At 40.3% G+C, this 22,289-nt stretch overlaps 1 protein-coding gene, 2 long non-coding RNA genes and 1 other non-coding gene across 4 annotated transcripts in view; 2 read left to right on the plus strand and 2 right to left on the minus strand.

The window, feature by feature from the left end:
• Positions 1-15,291, minus strand: LOC122662665. Its single transcript, XR_006333070.1, has 3 exons — positions 15,279-15,291; positions 4,980-4,982; positions 1-84 (listed from the first exon to the last, which is right to left on the minus strand). It is a non-coding gene; the product is annotated as an uncharacterized LOC122662665 (long non-coding RNA).
• On the minus strand, positions 1,458-1,529 carry TRNAP-UGG. The gene has a single exon. It is a non-coding gene; the product is annotated as a tRNA-Pro (tRNA).
• LOC122662585 (K(+) efflux antiporter 2, chloroplastic-like) overlaps positions 5,993-22,289 on the plus strand; it is an 82,108-nt gene continuing 65,811 nt past the window's right edge. The window contains exons 1-4 of the mRNA XM_043858254.1: positions 5,993-6,109; positions 6,403-8,163; positions 15,930-16,101; positions 16,287-16,377. Coding sequence (XP_043714189.1) covers positions 6,473-8,163; positions 15,930-16,101; positions 16,287-16,377 — 1,954 coding nt within the window. The 5' untranslated portion in view covers positions 5,993-6,109; positions 6,403-6,472. The remainder of the gene's footprint in view (positions 6,110-6,402; positions 8,164-15,929; positions 16,102-16,286; positions 16,378-22,289) is intronic.
• Positions 10,603-12,925, plus strand: LOC122662658. The gene is made up of 3 exons (XR_006333068.1): positions 10,603-11,145; positions 12,131-12,134; positions 12,776-12,925. It is a non-coding gene; the product is annotated as an uncharacterized LOC122662658 (long non-coding RNA).

The following is a 22,289-nucleotide window of genomic DNA, read 5'->3' on the forward strand; positions in this document are numbered from 1 at the left end:
ATCTTGATTAAAAAAAATCCATTGACTTGAAATCTGCATTAGCTGATGTGGACCCTGAGAATAGATACCAGTCCTTGAAGCATGCTAGGATCATTGCTTTGAGTGTATTAAACAGGTGAAACTGTTACTTTCCATGGAAAGGAAGGGGTTTTACTTGCAAAGAAACAAGAGAAAGGGTGGGGTTGTTCTTGTGAGCATCAACTCATGTGTCTGTAAAATTTTTAAGACAAAAATTGCAGCATATCTTTAAATGTGAAAAGAAATGAAAACTCCAATTGATTCAAATCTCTTCTCTGGATGAATAAAAAAGTAATATTAGTCTCTTGGACTTTTTTGATTTTGTGAGTACTGAGGAAGAAGTTTGCAACCCTACATGATTACTTGTATATTGCACTAATTCAAGTATTTAAATGCCAGGCATATAGTTATTATGGCTTACGCCTTACAGGCCTTGTCAACCGTAAATTATGGTTACCCCGAAGCCTAAGTATAACAGTTCTGCCCACTGTGTCATGTGTTTGAAAAACCCTGCAGGCTATACAGTCCATCTCTTAAAAGTTTGTACAGATCTCTATACTTCTGTTTCCTTTACAACATCTTATTATTCCTTTAGAACACTTTTATCTTTAGAGGATTAAGCTCCTGAGAACTAAAATGTATAGCCAGTGTTTGCTGAGAATCAGAAGTGTATGCCATTTACTTAGAAGCTCAACAGATTTTTTTTTTAAATTGGAATATTAAGTTAATGAGTCATGGAAAATTTCTACTTGTTGGTTGGTTGTGCTGCATCTGTAAGTTTGGGCATATATTCTCTCCCCATCTCCCACCTTTCCACCCAGATTATGGCATCTACTCTCCTTTTTTTCTTTTTTTTTTTTGGTGTCTTATGGAACTGAGAAAGCAGAAGGAAAGTCCTTATCTTGTTGGCCTGTTATTGATTTTTCTATTGTTTGACAGGAGAGATGGTTGTGGTGATCTATAATCCAAGCATCTTACATTTGACCAATTGACACCGCCATCAGGAACTGCCAAAGAGTTTCCAAATGTTAGTTCTAACCTACAAGAAAATATTTTATTCAAAACCTGCAGCCCCCCTCCCCCCTTCCTTCACTGGCTGCTACAGTATTCTTACAGTAACTGGTGTTGCTTAATATCTATCAGTGCCCAATGCTGCAATGCGCTGCCTGCCATGCTATTGGCTGTGCCGCCTGGCCTCTCTGAGCTTAACACCCCCCTCAATAGTGAAAAAAAAGAAGAAAAATAACCCCTTCCTTTCATATGGTAGCATTCCTCACTGGTGAATGGTTGGTGATAGTTTTTTGGTTTTTTAGATTAAGAGATTAAACTATTCAATCAACTTACGTGTGGGAGGAGGTTTAAAAAATGCTTACCAAGAACCAAAATGCTTGAAATGAATGTCCACATTATAAGTTATTTAGGTATACAATTCAAGGGAAGGGGCGTTGCGAGAATCGAACTCACGACCTCTTGCACCCAAAGCAAGAATCATACCACTAGACCAAACGCCCAATGTGGATTTAGAAATGCTGAAAATCTTATACATTTCCAATTTGGGAGGAATTTAACTATTAACAACACAACAGTGCTCGGAGGAGCTGGGGTCACCTATCTAACCGATGCTTCCCCTCCTCTGTTCCCAAATCCCAACTATAATGCACCTCTTTTACCAAACAAAAAAACTATAATGCACCTCATGGTATCTCCTGTTTCATAGTCCCTTTCAAGGAACTTATTATTCATGTGAAGCCCAATGAACCTTGGGGGTCCCTAGATGGCTGAACTTGGATTCCCTTACAGTTTGTATTAATAAAATCTTGGGGAAGGGTTTGGTACCCAATCATGTGGTCCTTGCAACAACACGAGGGCCAATGAGGGGCACACAGGGGCATCTAACAGGAGGGCCATAGTGGTCATTTTTGCCTCCTTGTGGGAAACGTGACCAGCCAATGTTCTTCCTCACCAAGGGCAAGGGGTCACTCCCTCGTTGAGTGGCCCCTGCACTAGCGCAAGAGCCAATGGGAGCGTGCAGGGGTATCAATCAAAGGTGATTTCTCATTTTGTAGGGGAATGGACGGTCATTTCAGGGAAGTTGTGCCTTGGTGCAAGTTGCACGCAACTAGACATCGTTCTTTTTCCCAGTAAATAAATAAAAGCTATTATTTTCTACACAACCTACCCATTAACGGCTTCTTGTGCAGCCTTACAACATGCAATGTGGCAGCTCATATAAGACCCAAATCATGTGGACAAAGAAGACCCCAAGGTCTCGTGCTCATAATTTGAAATTTCATCTCAAACAGAATTAACCATGTGGCAAAAAATGTTTTAAAAACCAAGGATTACCTATAAGGACTTCACTAAGAGGGGGGCAATGGAGATGATGCATGTCAATGCACTGGAAGATATTTGATAGAATTAGATTCTGGAATTTTACATGTTGCTAATCCAAATCATATTCTCTATAGTGGAATTGCCATGTCATCTTTTCACGTGGCAAAATGAGGTCCGCCTAATGAAGCCCTTTTCTAAGTGGATCAGTCAAAGGCTACCTTTCCACCCAGATAAATAATTAAATGGGAGAGGGATGGGTATGCTAGCACCCTATGTGTCTATCTCTCTCTTCCTCCTTTTAAATGATCCCTTACCCCTCAAAGGAAGGAAGAGAGACTACTGAGAGACATAGATATATAGGGTGCTAGCATACGGTATACCGCTAGCATACCTAGCCTTTTCCCATAATCAAAAAAGCAAAGTGAATCAATGATGGTCTATTCTTAATTATATATATCAACCTGTATATCACAAATCGTTATCCCCTCCAATTCCTCCAATTCCTCCAATTCCTCACATAGGTCTTCATGGAGAAAAACATTTTATTTTAAAAAATGCTGACTTTGTCAAATTGGTGAACGTCATGAGCCTTGGAACCTAATCACTTGCCTGAAAAATAAATTTTTATCGCCCTTTGCTGTGGGTTTCAATGTCCATTGTCATATGTGAATACTTCGAATAGGGAATGAATGATTTATGAGGTTAGCAAAACTCGACCTTTTTTATTTGGTGTGCAAAACACATGAGAGTTTTTTTTTCTCTGATGTGAGTAAAGGAAAAGTACAATCATATAGGGTCATCATCGCTACCTCTTACTATATAAAGACGATAATTACTTTCCCACTATTTCCAATACCCATCCCATGACACCCAAACCCATAGGTAACGGTGAAGGAAACTGCCTCCCAAAACATATTGCATAGCAAAGAAGAACTTTCAAACTTAATTGTCAAACAATGGGAATTCTTTTTCATGCACCGTAAGTGCAAAGTGCAAACTTGATTCTTGTGTGAGTGCTTTTATGTTGTAAAAAAAAATGGGAGAAAGTTCTCTGTCCGGGAGTGTGGCCTATGCCAATACTCACATGAGTCTATCTCTCTCCTTCCTATTTGAAATGACACCTCTACCCCCTTGTCTTAAGGAGGAGAGAGATAGACACATGGGAGTACTGGCATAGGCCACACTATCAGACAGAAAACTGCTTCCCAAAAAAAAATATATTGTAACCCACATCCTAAATTTCTTGGGACCTTGATCCTTGTTTATAACACATGAACAAGAACAACATGTAAAACATGCAAGGTCTTCTCACCTTTTTTTTCTTTATTTTTCCACAAAAACACCCTCACAATTAAAAGGAAAGTTATTAGGTAAAACCAAAACAAAAGAATGAGATTTTACCCGAAATTTTCGTTTTATGTGATTTTAACCTCAAAAACAATTTATTTAAAGAAACACATGTGGAGTTTAAATAAGAAAAGTTTGTCTAGACAGCCCAAACATTTACCATGCTTTCCTTTAGGGTGGACTTAGTTAGTAAGTACGCATATAATACGGGTATTATATGCGTACCCGAACGTTTAAATAAAAAAAATTCCGTCCCCGCATTTTCCCGTATTTTTACAAAAAAATGCGTTTTTTAAACGTTCGAATATTAAACGCGTATAATTAGCATATTATACCGTTTTTTTATTTTTTAAACCTAATGTTTAAAAAAAAAAAAAAACCCAAACAGAAATATCTATCGTTTCACTTTCCGTTTCTCCATTCTCTGTGATTTACGAACTGTCGAACTCGAACCCTAGCAGCTGCCCCCCCAATCTCCAATCATTCTCACCATCTCCGTTCAACAGCCACCGGCGATCATCAAATCCTCGACGGCGACGGCGATGACGACTACTTCTCTTCTCAATTTTGAAGGCCTCACGGTTCTCTTCTCTTCTCAATCTTCAAAAACAAGAGAGATACATAGCAGATTTGTATTTTTCCCTTGTTTGATCTCACGATTCCTATGAGTCTATGACCCATCTTGCAAAGAAAATTGTTCTTCCTAATTTGTACATGGTTTTAAATTTTGTGTGATAAAGTGTTATTACATCAAACAAAATCATGGGCTGAATAAAAGTGTCACTTGATTTTTCGGTCAAGAATATAAAGCTAGTGTGTAGGTGATCACACTAAAAATCCTCAATGATTAGGCATGAAAATATACCTTTTGATAGCAAATCGAGAACACGATCTTTGAATTGGAAAAATAGAGCCACCTGAATCCCAAAAGAAAAAGGGCTCACAGCTGATGAAGACGCTGGGAGTATTGTTGACCCCGCAACTGCAAAGTCACACCCATTTCGGAAACTTGGTTTGCCAACAGAATCCAAGTACGCATTTAGAAATGGTAGGTCCATGGCTTCCACTACAAAGAAAACAAAAAGAACACATGAAAATATATGCCCGTTTTTTTAAAAGTATTATTGCTGTCTAAGCCGTATTAAACACGTATTAAACGCATATCGTATTATTACTGTATGCGTTTTATTAAGCGGGATTTTTGAAAAGTATTATTGCCGTCTAGTCCGTTTAATTGCCGTATGTATCCGTTCCCGTTCAATTGCCGTTCCCGAACTTACTAACTAAGGGGTGGAGCAGCCCAAAATAATTTGGATAGATGCACATGAAGATCTGTTGCTCATATTTAACGGTTCTAGCCCAAATTAATTTGGTCGAATGGTAATTTTTTTTTTAAATTCCAATGAAAATTTTAAAATTTTGAAGATGGATTGAGTTTCCCTTAATTGATGAAATTTATTTTGTTTTTTTGTCAGGTCCAACCCTCACCAGAAGATGAGTCCTTATAGGGGGAGGGGCGATGATGTAAAACATTCGATTGGGTGTGGTGGAGTCGAACAAACGACCTTCTAGGACTTAGGCTAACCCTCAATTTCGATTGGCAACCACAACCATGCCAAGAGGCATTTCCCCAAATGAAGAAACTCACATACCCAAAAGTCCAATTATAGAGTCACATTATGGTGGATTGCTTGGTTATCAGAAATCTCTCTTTTGAAAATTTGATTGAAAAGAAGAAAATAGTTGCATATAAATGATACCATTGCTTAATATCTAAAGGGAAAAATAACACTGACAACAATATTCTTTTTATACTAAAATACAGGGCATCATGAAATGACCACCACACCCTTGGTTGGATGCCTATGAATTTTCATTGACGCCTATTCAGTGGCCACGCAGCCACACAGCCCGGCAGCGATCCCTCTCCCATATCCAAATTACCATATCAACTTGACACCTTCTATGTGACACCAACTAGATGTATTGTAAGATTCATCCTTCAGCTTTGGAGGAAAATACGTCCCATAAGATTATGCAGAAGGGCTATAAGAATCTTCCATATTTTAAGAATATCCCAATTCAACGAAACGTTCCATATTTAGCCTTTGATAGCGATTCGCTCATCAGAATGCGTCTAAATTGTTATTGACGCCGCCTGTGCGGTTCTCCGCCAATGAGAAATTTTCTCTCCCTTATTCGAAATTTTCGTCATTTGTAGTTGGGTTGGGAGTTGGGACACGTGGGATGAAACAAAAAATAATAAACGTTGGTTGTTTGTCTGCTCTACTTCTCAGTCCTCCCCACTACTCCTCATTTCGTGCATTTATTTATTTTCTTGGACCCTAATTTTGTTGAAATGCGCCATGGATTTCTGCAACTCGAGCTTCAAATTTACTTTTCATGATCGGTCAGTACTCCTCCACATCACTGTTTTACGTTCACTTTCTTTTGGTTCGTTCCTTGGTCTTAACTCTCTAGGGCTGCAAGTTGCTGTATTGCTTATTTGACTTTTGCTGTAATAATCAATTCAACTATCATAGTGTACAACTTCGAGTAGAGCAAATATACAGAATTACAGATTCATTTCACTGCTGTTTTGATTCTTTGTATGTGATATCTTCTTTTTAATTTATATGTTTTTCAAGGGGAGTTTTGATATGCTTAGTTTGAAACATCGGTGATGATCTTGATGTAAAACAGGGTTTTTGTTTTCAGTTTATTCATTTCGGAATTATCTTCATAGAAGTCTGCTAGAAAAAAGACGGGAGATATGGATTCTGCCTGTTGTTTCCGGCTGCCAAAGGTTATTCTTGGTGTTGATGGTTCAAGTTCTACGACGTTGGGGTGTTCTAGTTCGAGTCTGACGTATAGGTGCAGAAGTGTAAGTTATAATTTTGTTGGCCATCCAAATTTTGGTTCCAAAACATATGCATCGAAGGGTGTGAAGAAAATAATAAGTAAGCGTTACAGAGCTGATAATTTATTGCTGACTTCACATTTAAGGGGATCTCTGGACGCCAATGTGGGCAATATCTTGAAGGTGTCCAGGACAGTAGTGCGTTTACAATGTCAAGGCAATGATTCTTTATCATATATTGATGGCAATGGTCGAAACATTGAATTCATGGAAAGTTCCAATGGAGGAATGAAGAACTCTTCCTCAGAGAGCTCAGCAAGTGGGCCTGTTTCTGATGTAGAGTCAAATAGTCTGGTAGTGGAAGAGGAAGAGTTAGAGACACCTAGTACTGATCGTTTGAAGGAATTGCTTCAAAAGGCTCTCAAGGAATTGGAAGTTGCTCATCTAAACAGTAGTATGTTTGAGGAAAAGGCTCAGAAGATATCAGAAACAGCAATTGCCCTAAAAGATGAAGCAGCAAATGCTTGGAATGATGTCAATACCACCCTGAGCACTATTCAAGAGATTATAGCTGAAGAGGCTGTTGCTAAGGAAGCTGTTCAGAAAGCAACCATGGCTCTCTCAATGGCTGAAGCAAGGCTTCAATTGGCTGTGGAGTCTTTAGAGGTGGCAAAAGGAGTGAGAGCTTCTCCTGAAGCTTGTACAGGGAATGATGCAGAAAATGTAAGAGCCATGGAAGCATTGAGTTCATCGAGAGAGGAGGAAGAGGCAATTATAGAGGTGCAAGGTGAGATTAGCGAATGCCAAGTTACACTGACAAATTGTGAGGATGAGTTGAGACGCTTACAAAGCAAAAAAGAGGAGCTGCAGAAGGAAGTAGATAGATTGAGTGAAGTTGCAGAGAAAGTGCAGATGGGTGCTTTAAAAGCAGAGGAGGATGTAGCGAATATTATGCTTCTTGCTGAACAGGCTGTTGCTTTGGAACTTGAGGCTACCCAGCGTGTAAATGATGCAGAAATTGCTTTGGAGAGGGCTGAGAAAGTTCTCTCCAATTCTAATGTTGAAATGTCTGACAGTTCAACACATCCACTGGTACCATCATCACAAAGGCAGATGTTAAATGATGAATCCATTGTTCCAGAGGATGAGATGAGTCGAGGAGTTAGTGATGATATTAGTTTGGAAAGAGACAAAGATGGGTCAGTTGAAGATGCTTTGTTGGGTGGTGAACCTTCATTGGACTACCAATCTGATGCATCTGGGAAAAGCGTTGAGGATTTAAATTTCTCTGATGGCCTGCATGATCAAGAGAATGGGAAATTAGGTGTGGATTCTCATAGAGAAGAAGCCGAAGCCGAAGCAGAAAAATCGAAGAATGTTGGTCCAATGAAGAAGCAGGAAATTCAAAAGGATGTAACTAGAGACAGTTCACCTCTTATTGCTCCCAAAGCATTGTTGAAGAAATCTTCTCGCTTTTTCTCTGCGTCATTCTTTTCCTTCTCAGTAGATGGTACTACGCCAGCCTCAGTTTTCCACGGTATCGTTACCTTTGCAAGGAAGCAAGCACCTAGGCTGGTTATTGGAGTATTGTTTCTTGGGATTGGGTATGTATTATTATTAACCTTCGCCTTTCATCAGTTTGTAACTTCTTCACTTGTTTCTCTTTTTAACTTCCCATTAGCTCAGTCATCAAAGGCCTTAGCAATTTTGTGCTCTTTGCTCAACAAAATTTAATTTATGGTTGAAACTTTAAAGATAAAAACACTACTTTTGTTTCTTTTAGGATTATTGTCTTCTTCTTCTTCCCGCTCCCATTTTTCCCTCTCTTTAAATGAATATCTTCTTCTTCTTCTTCTTTTGGACTGGGAAGATCTACTGTATTTTGATAGTCTGATTTGAATAACCATAATTCAAATGCAGAATCCAAAGCAACGGTTGATTGAAACTTGAAATTTGAGTTCGAAGTAATTCTAAGATTTGAAAGTTATGTTATGCTGCTGAGTATTGGAAGAAAAATCTCCCAACATAACACACACAATTAGTTTTGATGGAAGCCTCGTTCGGTAATAAAAGATGGTTGATCTTCACTTCATGTTACCAACCCCGGCCCTCCACCTCCCCAGCCCCTATCCACATCCTCTCCCCCATCAGCACCAGCCATATACTGATATACCCCCCACTCCCCCTTGAACCTGGTGAGATCCCTCATCCGGAGGCTACCCCTCGTCCCCTCCTCATTCTCCCTAGTCATCTCCCTTGTTTGACACCTCGGCCCAATGGTCCTTGTTGCTGATCCCCTCCGGGATCCTTTGCTCTTTTGCCTTTTTACTGTCATTATTTCCATGACTCGAGCAATCATTTGGAATATAAGGGGTAGCAACACCCCTGCTAAACCAGTTGAATTCAAGCTTCTTCTCAGAAGGGCACACTCCTCCTTAAGCTTGTGTTGGAGAAAGAGGTTGTCAATATAATTAGCGGTTACGCACCCCAAGTAGTATTGGATGAAAGTAGTAAGTTACAATTTTGGGAACACATGAATGGATTAGTGCAAGAAAAGATTATTATAGGGGGTGATAGGAGAGATCGTAGAGGCTATGAAGGTGTACATGGAGGATATGGTTCTGGATAGAGGAATGAGGAGGGGACTTCAGTTTTAGATTTTTCTGTGGCTTATGATTTATCCATTGTAAACACATACTTTGAAAAGAGAGTGGAGCATGTAGTTACCTTCAAAAGTGCGCATCATAGTAGCCAAATAGATTTCTTTCTAACTAGAAGGTTCGATAGGCTGTTATGTAAGGATTATAAGGTTATACTAGGGGAGAGCCAAACCACACAGCATAGTGATGCAGATTCATCACCAAATAGGGCTTGTTTCATTGGGAATAAGGCTAGGGTTGGGTTACATACATGTTGGGCCTTTGATCCCATGGGTTTTTAATGTAATAGGCCACTTTTATGGGCCTAAAATATGGGTATATAGGTTGCATACGGGATTAGCCCAATACTTAGTTTATTTTTATGTTTTTTAATTGAACCGATTCAAATTGGTTGCATCAAATTGGTTCAATTTAAGTGATCATGTGACTTGGTTAAGTGGTCATGTGACAACTTAAGTGGTCATGTGATGTAAGTTGGGTTGGATTAGGACTCTATAAGTCCAGCTATGTTTTGAGTCTATTTCTTTTAGTATTTTAGTTTTCTAGTTAGTTTAAGTTGCCTAATAGGTTAAGGATTGGGTTAGGCCTTTCCTTTTTAGTGTGGGAGTCTAATTTTGAGTCTTTTATATAAGGTTGTAAGGGGGCCAAGTATGGAAGACGAATTTGATTAATAAAAATTAGCTTTATGCTTGCTGCCATTGCTGCTACTCTTTGTGAGTGTATATCCTTGTGGATCTCAAGGTGGATAGGGTGGGTGGACTCCTACGACTCCTTGCATCTGTCCAGTACCGGGAGGTTCTTCTTCTTCTTTAATCGAGCTTCTTCAAGCTGCTGCTGCTGCTGTCTTTGAAGGAGATCAAACCAGTAAGTAATCTTAGTTCCCTACATATATTCTTCCCCTCGTCATCCTCTAACCTAATCCACACCCCTGACCCCCCTCCATCCATCACACCCTAATTTCCATTAAACCTGCAACTCCTACCTTAATTAGGACTCCTTCATAATTTCAGATCTGTCCATTAATTCCAAACCAAACTTCTAGCCTATAACCCACACACCTCTCTCCACACTCGATCCAAAATCCAGTTCATAACTCCCACTCTATCCCCTCCATTCCTCCACTCCATTAAACCCAAAACCTGCAATTCAATTCTGTCCAGAATTGCAGGATTGTAAACTTAACCAAATCCAATTATTTTTATCCCATAATGACCTCCTAGACCTGCATATTAAAGCTATATAAGACCCATTCCCAAATTCCCATCCTAAACCCTAGAATTAACCTAAAACCTAGTGCTGTCCATTTGAACTAGCAACCCCTTTTGCTATTGATCCTATTATCTGGCTCTTAGTAGGTCTCCTACCTATCTAGGACTACATTACATAGATTAGTGATCATGGATATGTGTCATTACGTTGAATCGTAAGAAATGTGAGCTTATTTTCCCTAGAATAAGGTGGTGGGGCTTAAAAGGAGATATCTTGAAATCATTTACTGATAAATTGGTTAAACAAGGAAGGTGAGACTTTGATGGAGACAATAATACGATGTGGAATGAGATGATTGCTTGTATTAAGAAGGTTGCTAAAGATGTCTAAGGCAAATCGAAAGGAAAATATCATTCCTCTAGGGAGACTTGGTGGTGGGACTGGGATGATGAGGTTCAAGCAGCCATTAAGGCTAAGAAAACTAGTTTTAAGACATGGTAAAGGACAGAGGATGTAGAGGATCTAAAATGGTATGAATTTGCCAGAACTGAAGCTAAGAAAATTGTTGGAAAAGCAAGGGCGAAGAAATATGAAGATCTTTATAACAATCCGAGCACAAAGGAAGAGGAAAAATCTATCTATAAGATAGCTAAAATGAGGGAAAGGAAGAGTAGAGATTTCGACTATGTTAGTTGTATTAAAAGTAAAGAGGGTAAAGTACTAATAAGACTCATATCTTAGTGAACCAAGTTGACTTTATGTCGGGTAGATACACGACAAAAGCTATCTACTTATTGAGGAGGCTCAATATAGAGATAGCAAGAAGGATCTCCATACGGTCTTTATTGATCTGGAAAAAGCCTCCTATGACCGAGTCCCTAGAGATTTAATCCGGCATGTTCTAGTGAAGATAGGGGTATCGATTAAATATGTGGATATAATTAAAGATATGTATGAGGGCGTGGTGACTAGTGTGAGAACTGTGGGAGGTCAGGGCAAGCAATTCCCAATTACGACTAGGTTACATCAGGGATCAGCCTTAAGCCCTTATCGTTTTGCACTTATCATAGACGACCAAACCAAGAGCATTCAAGACAAGGTCCCATGGTGTATTCTCTTCACTGACGATATAGTTTTGGTAGATGAGACAAAAGCAGGGATTAAAGTGTAGATAGGGGTATCGAGTGATATAATTAAAGATATGTATGAGGGCGTGGTGACTAGTGTGAGAACTGTGGGAGGTCAGGGCAAGCAATTCCCAATTACCATTAGGTTACATCAGGGATCAGCCTTAAGCCCTTATCTTTTTGCGCTTATCATAGACGACCAAACCAAGAGCATTCAAGACAAGGTCCCATGGTGTATGCTCTTCATTGACGATATCGTTTTGGTAGATGAGACAAAAGCAGGGATTAACGCTAAGTTAGAGCTATGGAGATCAACCTTGGATACAAGAGGCTTTACGATTAGTAAAACGGAGACGGAGTTTATGATGTGTAATTTCAGTTAGACTATGATGGATACTGACATGGTGCGAATTGGGGAAAGAGAGATTCAGCAAGTGACTATTTTAGATATTTGGGGTCAATCATAAATAAGGTAACATAGAGGATGATGTTGCACATAGAATTAAAGTGGGATGTTTGAAGTGGAGAGGTGAGTCCAGAGTGTTGTGTGATTGCCATATTCGTGTAAAGTAAAGGAAAGTTCGATAGGACTATTGTACGACCAACTATGATGTATGGGGTAGAATGTTGGGCTTAAGAAGTGTCATATTAGAAGCTATGTGTAGCAGAGATGAGGATGTTAAGATGGATGATTGGAAAAGCTAGGAACGATAAAGTAAGAAATGAGCGGCTTAGAGCTGACTTGGGAGCTGCCCCGATCAATGACAAGCTTTGAAAGAGTCGTTTGAGGTGGTATGGTCATGTTTAATGGAGGTCTAGGGACGCCGTAGTAAGGAAGAGTGATATGATCCCGATTGATGGAGTTAAAAGAGCTAGGGGCAGGCCTAAAATGACCATAGGAGAAGTTGTGAAGAAGGACATGCATAGTTTAGGTCTTGTACCAAGTATGACCTTGGATAGAGCCTATTGGAGGGCAAGGATCTATATAGTAGACCCCATTTAACTGAGATTCTCCTGACTTACTAGGTTGTGCCTCGTTCTTACATCTTTCATTTTTCCTTTTATTTTCCATTTTTGCATTTCTCATCTCATTCCCCATCTCTTCATACCTCTGTTTTGTTTAGACCTCAGTTTTCCGTACTTTGGTTTTGTTTGGATCCATGTAGCTGACCCCATTAAGTTGGGATAGGGTTGTGTTTGTTGTTGTTGTTGTTGTAAAGTACTAATAAGGGATGAGGACATTAAGGAGATATGGAAAGATTATTTCTACAACCTCTACTAAATGAAGACATTTTGAATAATAATGTCCCGAAAAGCTGCATTACTCATCAAGACACCACATCCCGTAGATATATACAAAAATTAGGGTGCCTGAAGTAAAAGAAGCTTTAAGGAGGATGAAAGTAGGCAAGACACCAGGTCCAGATGGGGCCCCAATAGAAGTGTGGAAAAGCTTAGGAATTTGTGGTTTATCTTGGCTAACCAAGTTGTTTAATAAAAAAAATGAGCACAAGGAAAATGCCAATTGAATGGTAGTATAAAACTAATGAATCATATTATGAAATTATAGGAGAGAGTTATTGAAATTCACCTGAGACAAAAAGAGCTATTTACTTAAGAGACTAATGGAAAGATTTGGAGATTGCAAAAAGGATCTCCATATGGTTGTTATTGACCTAGAAAAAGCTTATGATAGAGTCCTTGGAGAGGTAACATGGTAAGTACTAGAGAAAAGAATATGTGGACATAGTTAAAGAGATGAATAATGGTGTGGTGACTAGTGCAAAAACTGTTGGGGGGGTCAAGGTAGTGAATTCCCAATTATAATTAGGTTATATTAAGAATAAAATTTAAGCCCTTGTTTGTTTGCGCTTATCATAGATGATTTAACCAGAGACATTAAGATCAAGTTCCTTGGTGTATACTTTTTTCTGATGATATTGTTTTGGTGGATGAGACAAAAGCAGAATTAACGCCAAGTTAGAGTTATGGAGATCAGCCTTGGAATCAAAAGGTTTTAAGATAAGTAGAATGAATGGTTTCAGTATGGTTTCATCTAACCATCTCTTCTTTGATTGCCCCTTCTCCTCCACGATTTGGAATGGTGTCCTATCTAGTTGTTGCCCTTTGAGCGAATGGATTTGGGTGGACATATCCTTTGTGGGTAACTCAGTTTGTGACCATGTGGGTAAGCTCGCATTTAGAGCCGCTATATATCACATTTGGAAGGAGCACAACCTCAGAAGATGGGCATCCAAATCTAGATCTTTCCATCGGATTTGGGCACCATTCTCTTTGATATCAGAAGTAAGTTGTCCATGGCCCCCTCTAGATGTGCTGACTCTCCTAGAAATAGGCTCATTGTTGTCTCTTGGGTCCTCCTTTACTTGTTCTAGTATGGGTTGGGCTTTGTATTGCTGTAATGTGTATTGTTTGATTTTCTCTCTTTTCTTCAAGGGGAGCCCTGTATCTCTGTCTCCTTTTGGTAATGAATTTTTTATTCACAAAAAATAAATAAATAAAACCAAAATAGAGTATATGGTGTGTAGCTTCAATTACACTAGTACGGATAATGAGGTGGTGAATATTGATGAGAGGGAGATTCTACAAAGTGATTATAAAAACGGTGAGATAGAGGATGATGTTTCACAGAGAATTAAATAGGATGGATGAAGTGGAGAGGTGCGTCTGGAGTGTTGTGTGATTGATGTATTGCTTTAAAACTTTAAAGGAAAATTTATAGGGCAATCATACAATCGGCTATGATGTATGATGCAGAATGTTGGGCAGTTTAGAAGTATCATATAGTTAAGCTCATGTAGCTGAGATGAGGATGTTGAGATGGATGTGTGGCAAAACTAGGAAGAATAAAGTAAGGAATGATCAAATTAAAGCTGATTTGGGAATAGCTCCGTTTGAGAGAGCAAGAGACTCTCAAACCTGCAAGAGAAAGAGGGACACGAGAAAGAGAAAGAAGAGAGAGACGTGAGAGGGAGAGAAAGGGAGAGTCGTGAATCAGTCAATTAGACCACCATGCCTCTTATTTATTCAATTGAATCAAACATAAAGAGAAGGACATAAATGAAGAAGTGATTTGTTCATCGAAGGCCTTTAAATGCTCCAGTTCGGAGGAGTGATTTGATTCAGATTGAAGGAACCAAAAGAGCCAGGGGCAGACCTAAAATGAGTATGGGAAAAGTGGTGAGGAAAGACATGCTTAGCTTAAGGGACTCCATTTGGATAGCTGCCCCTCCATCAGATGCTTCTTGGACTTGGACAAAGATCCTCAAGTTCAGGTACCTCGTTGTTGGGTGTATCACCTCTCGTATTGATGATGGCAAGGACACCTTGATGTGGCTTGACCAGTGGCACCCCTTTGGTGTTCTTATTTCCACCTTTGGTGACAGAATCAGATTCGACATGGGTTCCAACGGAATGGCTATAGTATCATTCATTATCAGAGAAAGAACTCTGCACCCCGGCTCCAGTTCCTCACCTAGCCTCATTGAAGCATGGAACCAGCTCCACAGTATCCCCAGAAGGACTAGAGGAAGTGGGGACCTTGTGCTTTGGACTACTTCAGCTTGGAACCTGATAAGATCCAAAAAAACATGAAGTTCCTTGGGCCGGTGTTATTGATTTTCAGGTTTCATCCCTCGTCACAACTTCACTGCTGGGGGATCTCTTACGTCGTCTCTTCCCACCAAGCTTTCCTTCTTTAACTAAGCATCACCATTCAAAATTTCTGCTTATGTTGGAATGCTGCCCAAGACATTGATCATCTTTTCTTTGCTTATCCGTTCACCAACTTGGTATGGAAAGGAATCATTCAAAAATGTTGGCCTACTTCTAGAGCAATTCGCCCCTTTGAAAGAGAATGGTTTTGGATCAAGAATAACTTCAAAGGCAAAAGCTTATGCAACTTGGTGGGAAGGTTGGCTTTCTGTGCAGCTATTTACCACATCTGGTTTGAGAGAAACAAAAGAAGATGCTCCAATTCCTCTCGCACCATCCGTCATATTTAAAATGCAGTTGGCTTCAACGTCAGACAGATAGTATTGGCAGCCCGGCCTTCTAGTGAGCTCCACAATGACAGAAATAGCCACATAGTCTCCTCCTGGGACATTCCCTTGTCTCTGTGTCCCCCCCTAGCTCTATTGTTTTTTATATATCTCTTTGCTCAAGAGCCTGTTTGTTTCTAAGAGAGCTTTGATATTTTTTAATTTCTGGTATTTTGTTTACTTCTTGGGATTTTTTTTTGGGTTCACTGAAGGCTTTTCTCCTCTCCCCACCCCATTCAACTTTATAGCTTTTCCTAGTTGTTGAGTACTATCATTGCATTTCTCTGATAGCAAGGGCTGAAACTTATGACAGGGTCTCCTTGCTGATTAATCGGGCTGAGAGGAGTACTCAGCTGCTTCAACAGCCAGATGTCATTACCACTGGTATTGGAGAAGTCTCTTCAAATGCAAAGCCTTTGATCAGAGAAATACAGAGGTTTCCTAAGAGAGTGAAGAAATTAATTGAAATGTTACCTCATCAACAGGTGCATGCCCTCTTTCCTTTTTAACATTTTACTTATGACTTAAAAGACCTAGCATACTTTCTGGATTTTCTTGAGCTTGTTGAGTGCCACTGTCTTCTTATTGTGGGAAAAGTATAAAAGAAATATTCTGGACTTACTACAAAAAGAAATTTTAATTTCTTACTATTCTGTAACTCTTCTTTCAGATAAATGAGGAGGAGGCTTCCCTCTTTGACATGCTGTGGTTACTCCTTGCAAGTGTTATATTTGTGCCTCTATTTCAAAAAATTCCTGGAGGTTAAGTTGATTCCTGTATTCTGTCTTTTACCTTCGGAATTTCTGTATGATATGCCATAGACATCTGTTCTATTTACTTCTTCTCTCCCCCCATCCAAAAAAGTCTGTAAACATAGAATCATAAAACAGAAAACTTTTTTAAATATGATTATTTTTTGTTCCTGGATTCCCTGCTGATTTTAGATAGCAAACAAGAGGTCCCAAGCTCGTTGCTTCATGAGTTTTCCATGATTAAACAACTGATGTCTACCTTTTGTCCATGGCAATGTAAAATTGTATTGCAGTTCTTCACAAGGAATTCATATTGCTCCCATTTCATAACTATTGCTGATTTATGAATTTCTTCAACTGTCTTATTTTTTTCTATGACCATCTTGCAAACTGGTTTGATTGTAGTTGTAACGGTTAATGATATGCTTGGTTTCTGGCTTCTATTCACCAAATGCACTCATTTAAAAAGGCATACCCAGTGGACGTGGCTCCTACCACTTCGGGGTCTGGGGAGGGTCATAATGTACGCTGCCTTACCCCTGCTTTGGTAGAGAGGCTGTTTCCAGACTCAAACCCATGTCCACTTGGTCACAACGGAGCAACCTTACTGATGCAGGAGCAATCCCATGAATCGGCCCAAACCTGTTGGGGGACCCATATGAAGACGAACCGGTTCCAATTAGGTTTTTGGGTTTAATTGAATATTTAGTTATTTATTTATTTAGATTTATTATTGGGATTTTCTCTTGTAATCTTTTACTTTGAATGGGTTATCTATTAGCGGTAGAGTCCTTTCTAAATTTTAATAGGTTAATTAAAGATAGAGTTGATTAGGATTTTATTTCAGTTATGAGTCTCAATTAGGAGTCTTTATTTTCTATTCACATACAAGTTAGAAACTGTTGTTTTACGAAGATTTTGGAATGAAAGTTTTGAATGGTTTTATAACCAGACTGGTACAAATCAGGTTGTGAGACCTCTCTCTTTCTCTCTCGGTTCTGATCCTCTCTCTCTAAATCTCTCTCATCTCTCTCTCTCTTTACTTCTCCATCTTCATCATTATTCTTCTCTCTCCTCTTCACTTCCCAGCAATCATTCTCTACTCTTCTATTAACCATTCCCTTTCTTTTATTTCTGTTCTTTAAATACCTATACTGTTACTCTGTTTCTGGCAGTAACAGCAGGTCCTGTTTTGGGCCTCCATTATCTCTTCTCTCCTCTCTTTTCTCCCTGTGATTAGGGTTGAAGAAACCCCTTTCCTGAGCGACCCAAACCTTGGAGTATTATTTGCAGAATCTTTTCTTCCTGAGAGAATCGAACTAAACTTCAGATCAGTTTTGTATTTGCATTAGACAATTGTTGCAGGCTATTTCTAGGATTTTTAGGTTGCTGAATTCTTCTATCGCGTACTGAATTTAATAGATGAATAAACCAGTAACACATCTCTTGAATTTTGAGTTCATCCAACTCGATTTGATTGAGTTCCAACTTCGAAGCCCATCTAGTATTTCCGCTTCTGGTTTGAGTTTAGAGGTTGAAGACGATAGCCTCATTGCCATGATTTATCCTCGCTAAACCCTTAATTCCTGTTATGCCCCCACCTTTAACCTTTAGTCCCTTTTGAGTGTCATTAATTTTTCTTCCAAGAATACCCCTCCACCTTACGTATTGTTCCATTCACTTTTTTCTTTTTATATAGTTTCCTTGTATATAGTTGATTCCATTAAATTACAATCCTGCCATTCCCTTATGAACTCCAACTTATTTACAGAATTGCCACCCCCTTTATAGATATTGAATTATTTACCATTCTGCCGCTAAACCTTGGATTTGAGTGTTTCCTTGCTTGGGTGGCCCCGCAAGCAACCCAATAAGGGTTATTCGAACCCGGGTTTGCATCACTTACCGTTGCACCAAGGCCCACCCTCTTATCACCAAATGTACTCATTTGTCAATCATAAATTCTGTTGTGGCTGATGCTGCTGTAAGCAGCAGTTTCTGAACTTGTATTTGAGTATGATAGAAACTACAAAAGAACATTTACAAACGTTCTGTAGTTCTATTGTCTGGGCAGTCACCAACAAGACTCTGCCTAAGAGCAAATTTGGGTGTGAAGGTGCTTGCTCAATTAGCTGTCACTGGGGTTGTTGCCTAGGCCTGACTAGGCAATAGGCATTGCCTTGATGACACTGGAGAAAGCGCGAGCTTTCATACCTGAAAATGCCACCAAATGCCTCGTGGCCCTATCATCAATTTATCAACAACCACTATCATCAATTTATCAACAACCACTGATAAACAAAAGCAGATACCAACCTGACCCACCTTGCTTTTGCGGATGACCTAATGATCTTCTCCAAGACCATCCCCTCCTCCATTGAGCACATTATGTCCTCCCTCCACCTTTTTCAGGATCTCTCAAGTCTTCGCATTAACCGTCTTAAATCCCAAATCTTCATTGCTGGGGTTCCTGACACGACCAAAGCGGCCCTCTCCACCATCACTGGCTTCCCCATTGCCACCTTACCTGTCCGCTACCTTGGCCTGCCCCTCATACCAGCTAGACTGACTGCCCATCACTGTAACCCCATCCTTGACCTTCTCCGCAAGAGACTTCAGCTTTGGAAAGCCAAGCTTCTATCCTATGCAGGTCGCCTTGAGCTCATCAGATTGGTTCTCCAGTCTTGCTATATATATTGGTATGGTCTCCCCAAGGCAACTATCAAGGCTGCCGAATCCATTATGTGTGCTTTCCTCTGGAAAGGTGTGGACTCTGCCAGGTTCCTCCACCCTAAGAGCTGGTCCTCTATTTGCCTCCCCAGAGCTGAAGGAGGTCTGGGTCTCAGAAGGATTAAAGATGTCAATCTAGCGGGCTCTATCAAGCTGGTTTGGAAGCTTCTCTCCAACAAGTCTAGTATTTGGACTTCCTGGGTGTATGCGGGGCCTCTGCATAGAGACTCTATTTGGACTGTCAGCTATAGCTCAGACTCTTCCTGGATTTGGCGCAAAATTCTTCAAGTGAGGCACATTGCCAAGGCTGCTATTTCTTGCAGGATTGACGATGGGTTGCAGACCTATCTTTGGCTCGATAATTGGCATCCTTCAGGTGTCCTGGCCTCTATAGTCAGCCCCCGTGCCATCTATGATTCCGGCTTGGACAGACTTGCCCCAGTGGCTTCCATCATTACCAATGGCTCATGGTCCCCTCCCACATCTCTCCCCCCCTTGCCGTCCTCTGGAGTTCCCTCCCCCCTATTCCTCCCGGTCATAGAGGCAGAGGGGACACCACCATTTGGCTTCCCTCCTCCACAGGCACATTCAGCGCCCACCCCGCTTGGGACATGGTTAGACATAGAGGGACCCCCTGTCCTTGGCAAAAAGTGGTTTGGTACAAAGGCCACATCCCTAGGCAGAGTTTCACTGCTTGGCGTGTCATAGCAAATTGCCTCCCAACTCAGGCCTTTCTCATCCACCGCCACATGCAAGTCTCCCCCAGATGCTGTCTTTGTTGGAATGGTTACGAAGACATAGACCATCTTTTCTTCACTTGCCCATTTGCTGCCTCCATCTGGAATCGGGTTCTCCGCCATTACTGGCCTGCTCGTAGAAGACCTCTTCCGCTTTCTCGGGAATGGGTTTGGATTCATATGACTTTTGGTGGGAACTTGCTTTGTGACACGGTTGGAAAACTTGCCTTTTGTGCTACTATTTCTCACATTTGGATGGAGCGTAACCTTAGAAGATGGACATCCAACTCCCGCTCTATGGACAAGATTTGGAAGGCCATCTTCTTTGATGTATCATCTAAAGCTAACTCCCTCCCCTTGACTAGTGTGACTGATTCCCCAAGGAACAGACTTATTGTTGTCTCCTGGGGTCTCCCATCCACTATTTTGCGCCCTACTTAGTTTTGGGCCTCTTGGCCTTCGGGCTTGTATATCCCTTCCCCCCCTTTTCTTTGCAATTAAATTTTTATTCATCCAAAAAAAAAACAAAAGCAGATGCAATATTCATCACAATGCCCTTAAACATCTATCTCACTTGGCTGTTCCAACCATAGTTTTAAAACTTGTTTCGGTAGGCCATTTCGGTCAGATCTAAATTAGCAAAATGCACTGAAAATGGTAAAATTTTACCAAATTTCCCCGCAACAATGCATTTATGTCTATAATTTAGACATAACAGAAATGACCGAAATTTCGACCGAAATGCGCGAAATTTCGGCGAAATGGTGTGCTGATTCTGGGTTTCGCCTTCTATTTAGTCTTGGACATGTAGCGAAGTTTTGGGGAGTTTTTGAACTATGGTTCCAACAGCTGCATTTCCATGATCAATAAAAATAATGAACAATGGAGGCCTGCAGATATTGTCCAACAAGATGACTATCAGGTGCTCAAACTAAACTGAATTCCAAATTTCATGCTTGTTTCGTTGGTCTGATAGAAACAATTAAAAGAAAAACAAAATCAACTGTCACACCCCGGCCTGGTTATTAAGGGCCAAGTGTGGCGGGATGTCTCTAACATCCAACCAATCCCCAAGGATCACAAGTGCAGTACCCTATTTACAATCATTGCTCACAGACATAGTAATCAGAGGCAGCGGAAACAATTTAATTAATAGAGATAACATCATTAGTAAGAGAAGTCTAAGTGATATTTCATTTATATAAATGATAAGGCTTGTGATACAACTATACAGTTCTCAAAAGGTACCACTGAGTAAAAGTATACAAGAAACTATACTATAACTATATAAAGCATTTATAAAGCATAAAAGAGTGGGCAGGTAGCCTGGACTATCAGGCCAAGATCAGGAGGTTGCACAATCATCACGTGCGCACAAAGTATCGTGCACTTCAAACTCAGCATGCAAATCCAACATTAGAAGTAACTAAATCATTGAAAAATAAGGATATCCACAGGGTGAGCTCTCAATGAGCCCATGAGGGGGTACAAGCATACAAATACAATAAATCCGATGATCGTGTGCTAAACTAACATTTTCCTAAGACAGATACTAAGTCTCATGGGGTATAAGTATTACTACTAGTGGTAGATGCTAACCTCGGTCCCGGAACTAACCCTTCGGTCACCCGAGCGAAACCATTCTACCACGGTGAGGACCCGCCAGTTTCGGAACTAACACATCGGACCCCGACAGACCCCCAAATGACCAACCCTGCCTATTTATTCCCACAGCGGAATTAGGGACCCGCTAACATGGGACAGAAGATGGCATCGCGGAACTAACACATTGGTCTCTGCCACGGGTTGTCGATACCTTTCCCCTTGTTGGTAAGGGCGCGATCTTGGGTAATGAATATCAACCTAGCCCGGTGCGCGTCTAAACATGATGAAATGCGTGATCCGAGTTATAAATTACCGAATTCCATCATCATAAATTCACATCATATAAATAATCAATGCAAATGCAATGCAGTATGTCTTTGTGTAACCTATTTTACATGCAGTCTAATGCATTAAATAAAAGCTAAAAAACTACATGCTCCAGGTATAGAGGTAATGATGCATGAGTATGGCATTCAGCATAAAGTTGAAATTAATGTGATAAACACGCAGGAAATTAAGGTCAAATCCCATTACCTGAGATAGTCGATAAACCTAGTCAGTTAGAAACCCAAAAGGCCAAGTAATCCTCACAAAAAATGGAGTAAAACAGTCTTAAATAAACATCAAAACATCATATATCAGTGAGGGTAATAGTTTAGGTCAAACCCTAAGGAATCAGTCCAACAATCACACAAAAAGAGGCAGCCGGATGCAGACTTCTAGTGAGCCGGTCGACCGCCCCTAGGCCTGCAACAGCATCCGGGTCAGTGTCCGAATTTGGGGGTTTTGCTTCAATTGGCCAGATCTTTGCATGCATGGCCCAAATTAGGAGTTTTAACATTAATTCAA

This window comes from Telopea speciosissima, chromosome 1 (assembly GCF_018873765.1).
Source record: "Telopea speciosissima isolate NSW1024214 ecotype Mountain lineage chromosome 1, Tspe_v1, whole genome shotgun sequence".
In the NCBI taxonomy this organism is placed as follows: Eukaryota; Viridiplantae; Streptophyta; class Magnoliopsida; order Proteales; family Proteaceae; genus Telopea; species Telopea speciosissima.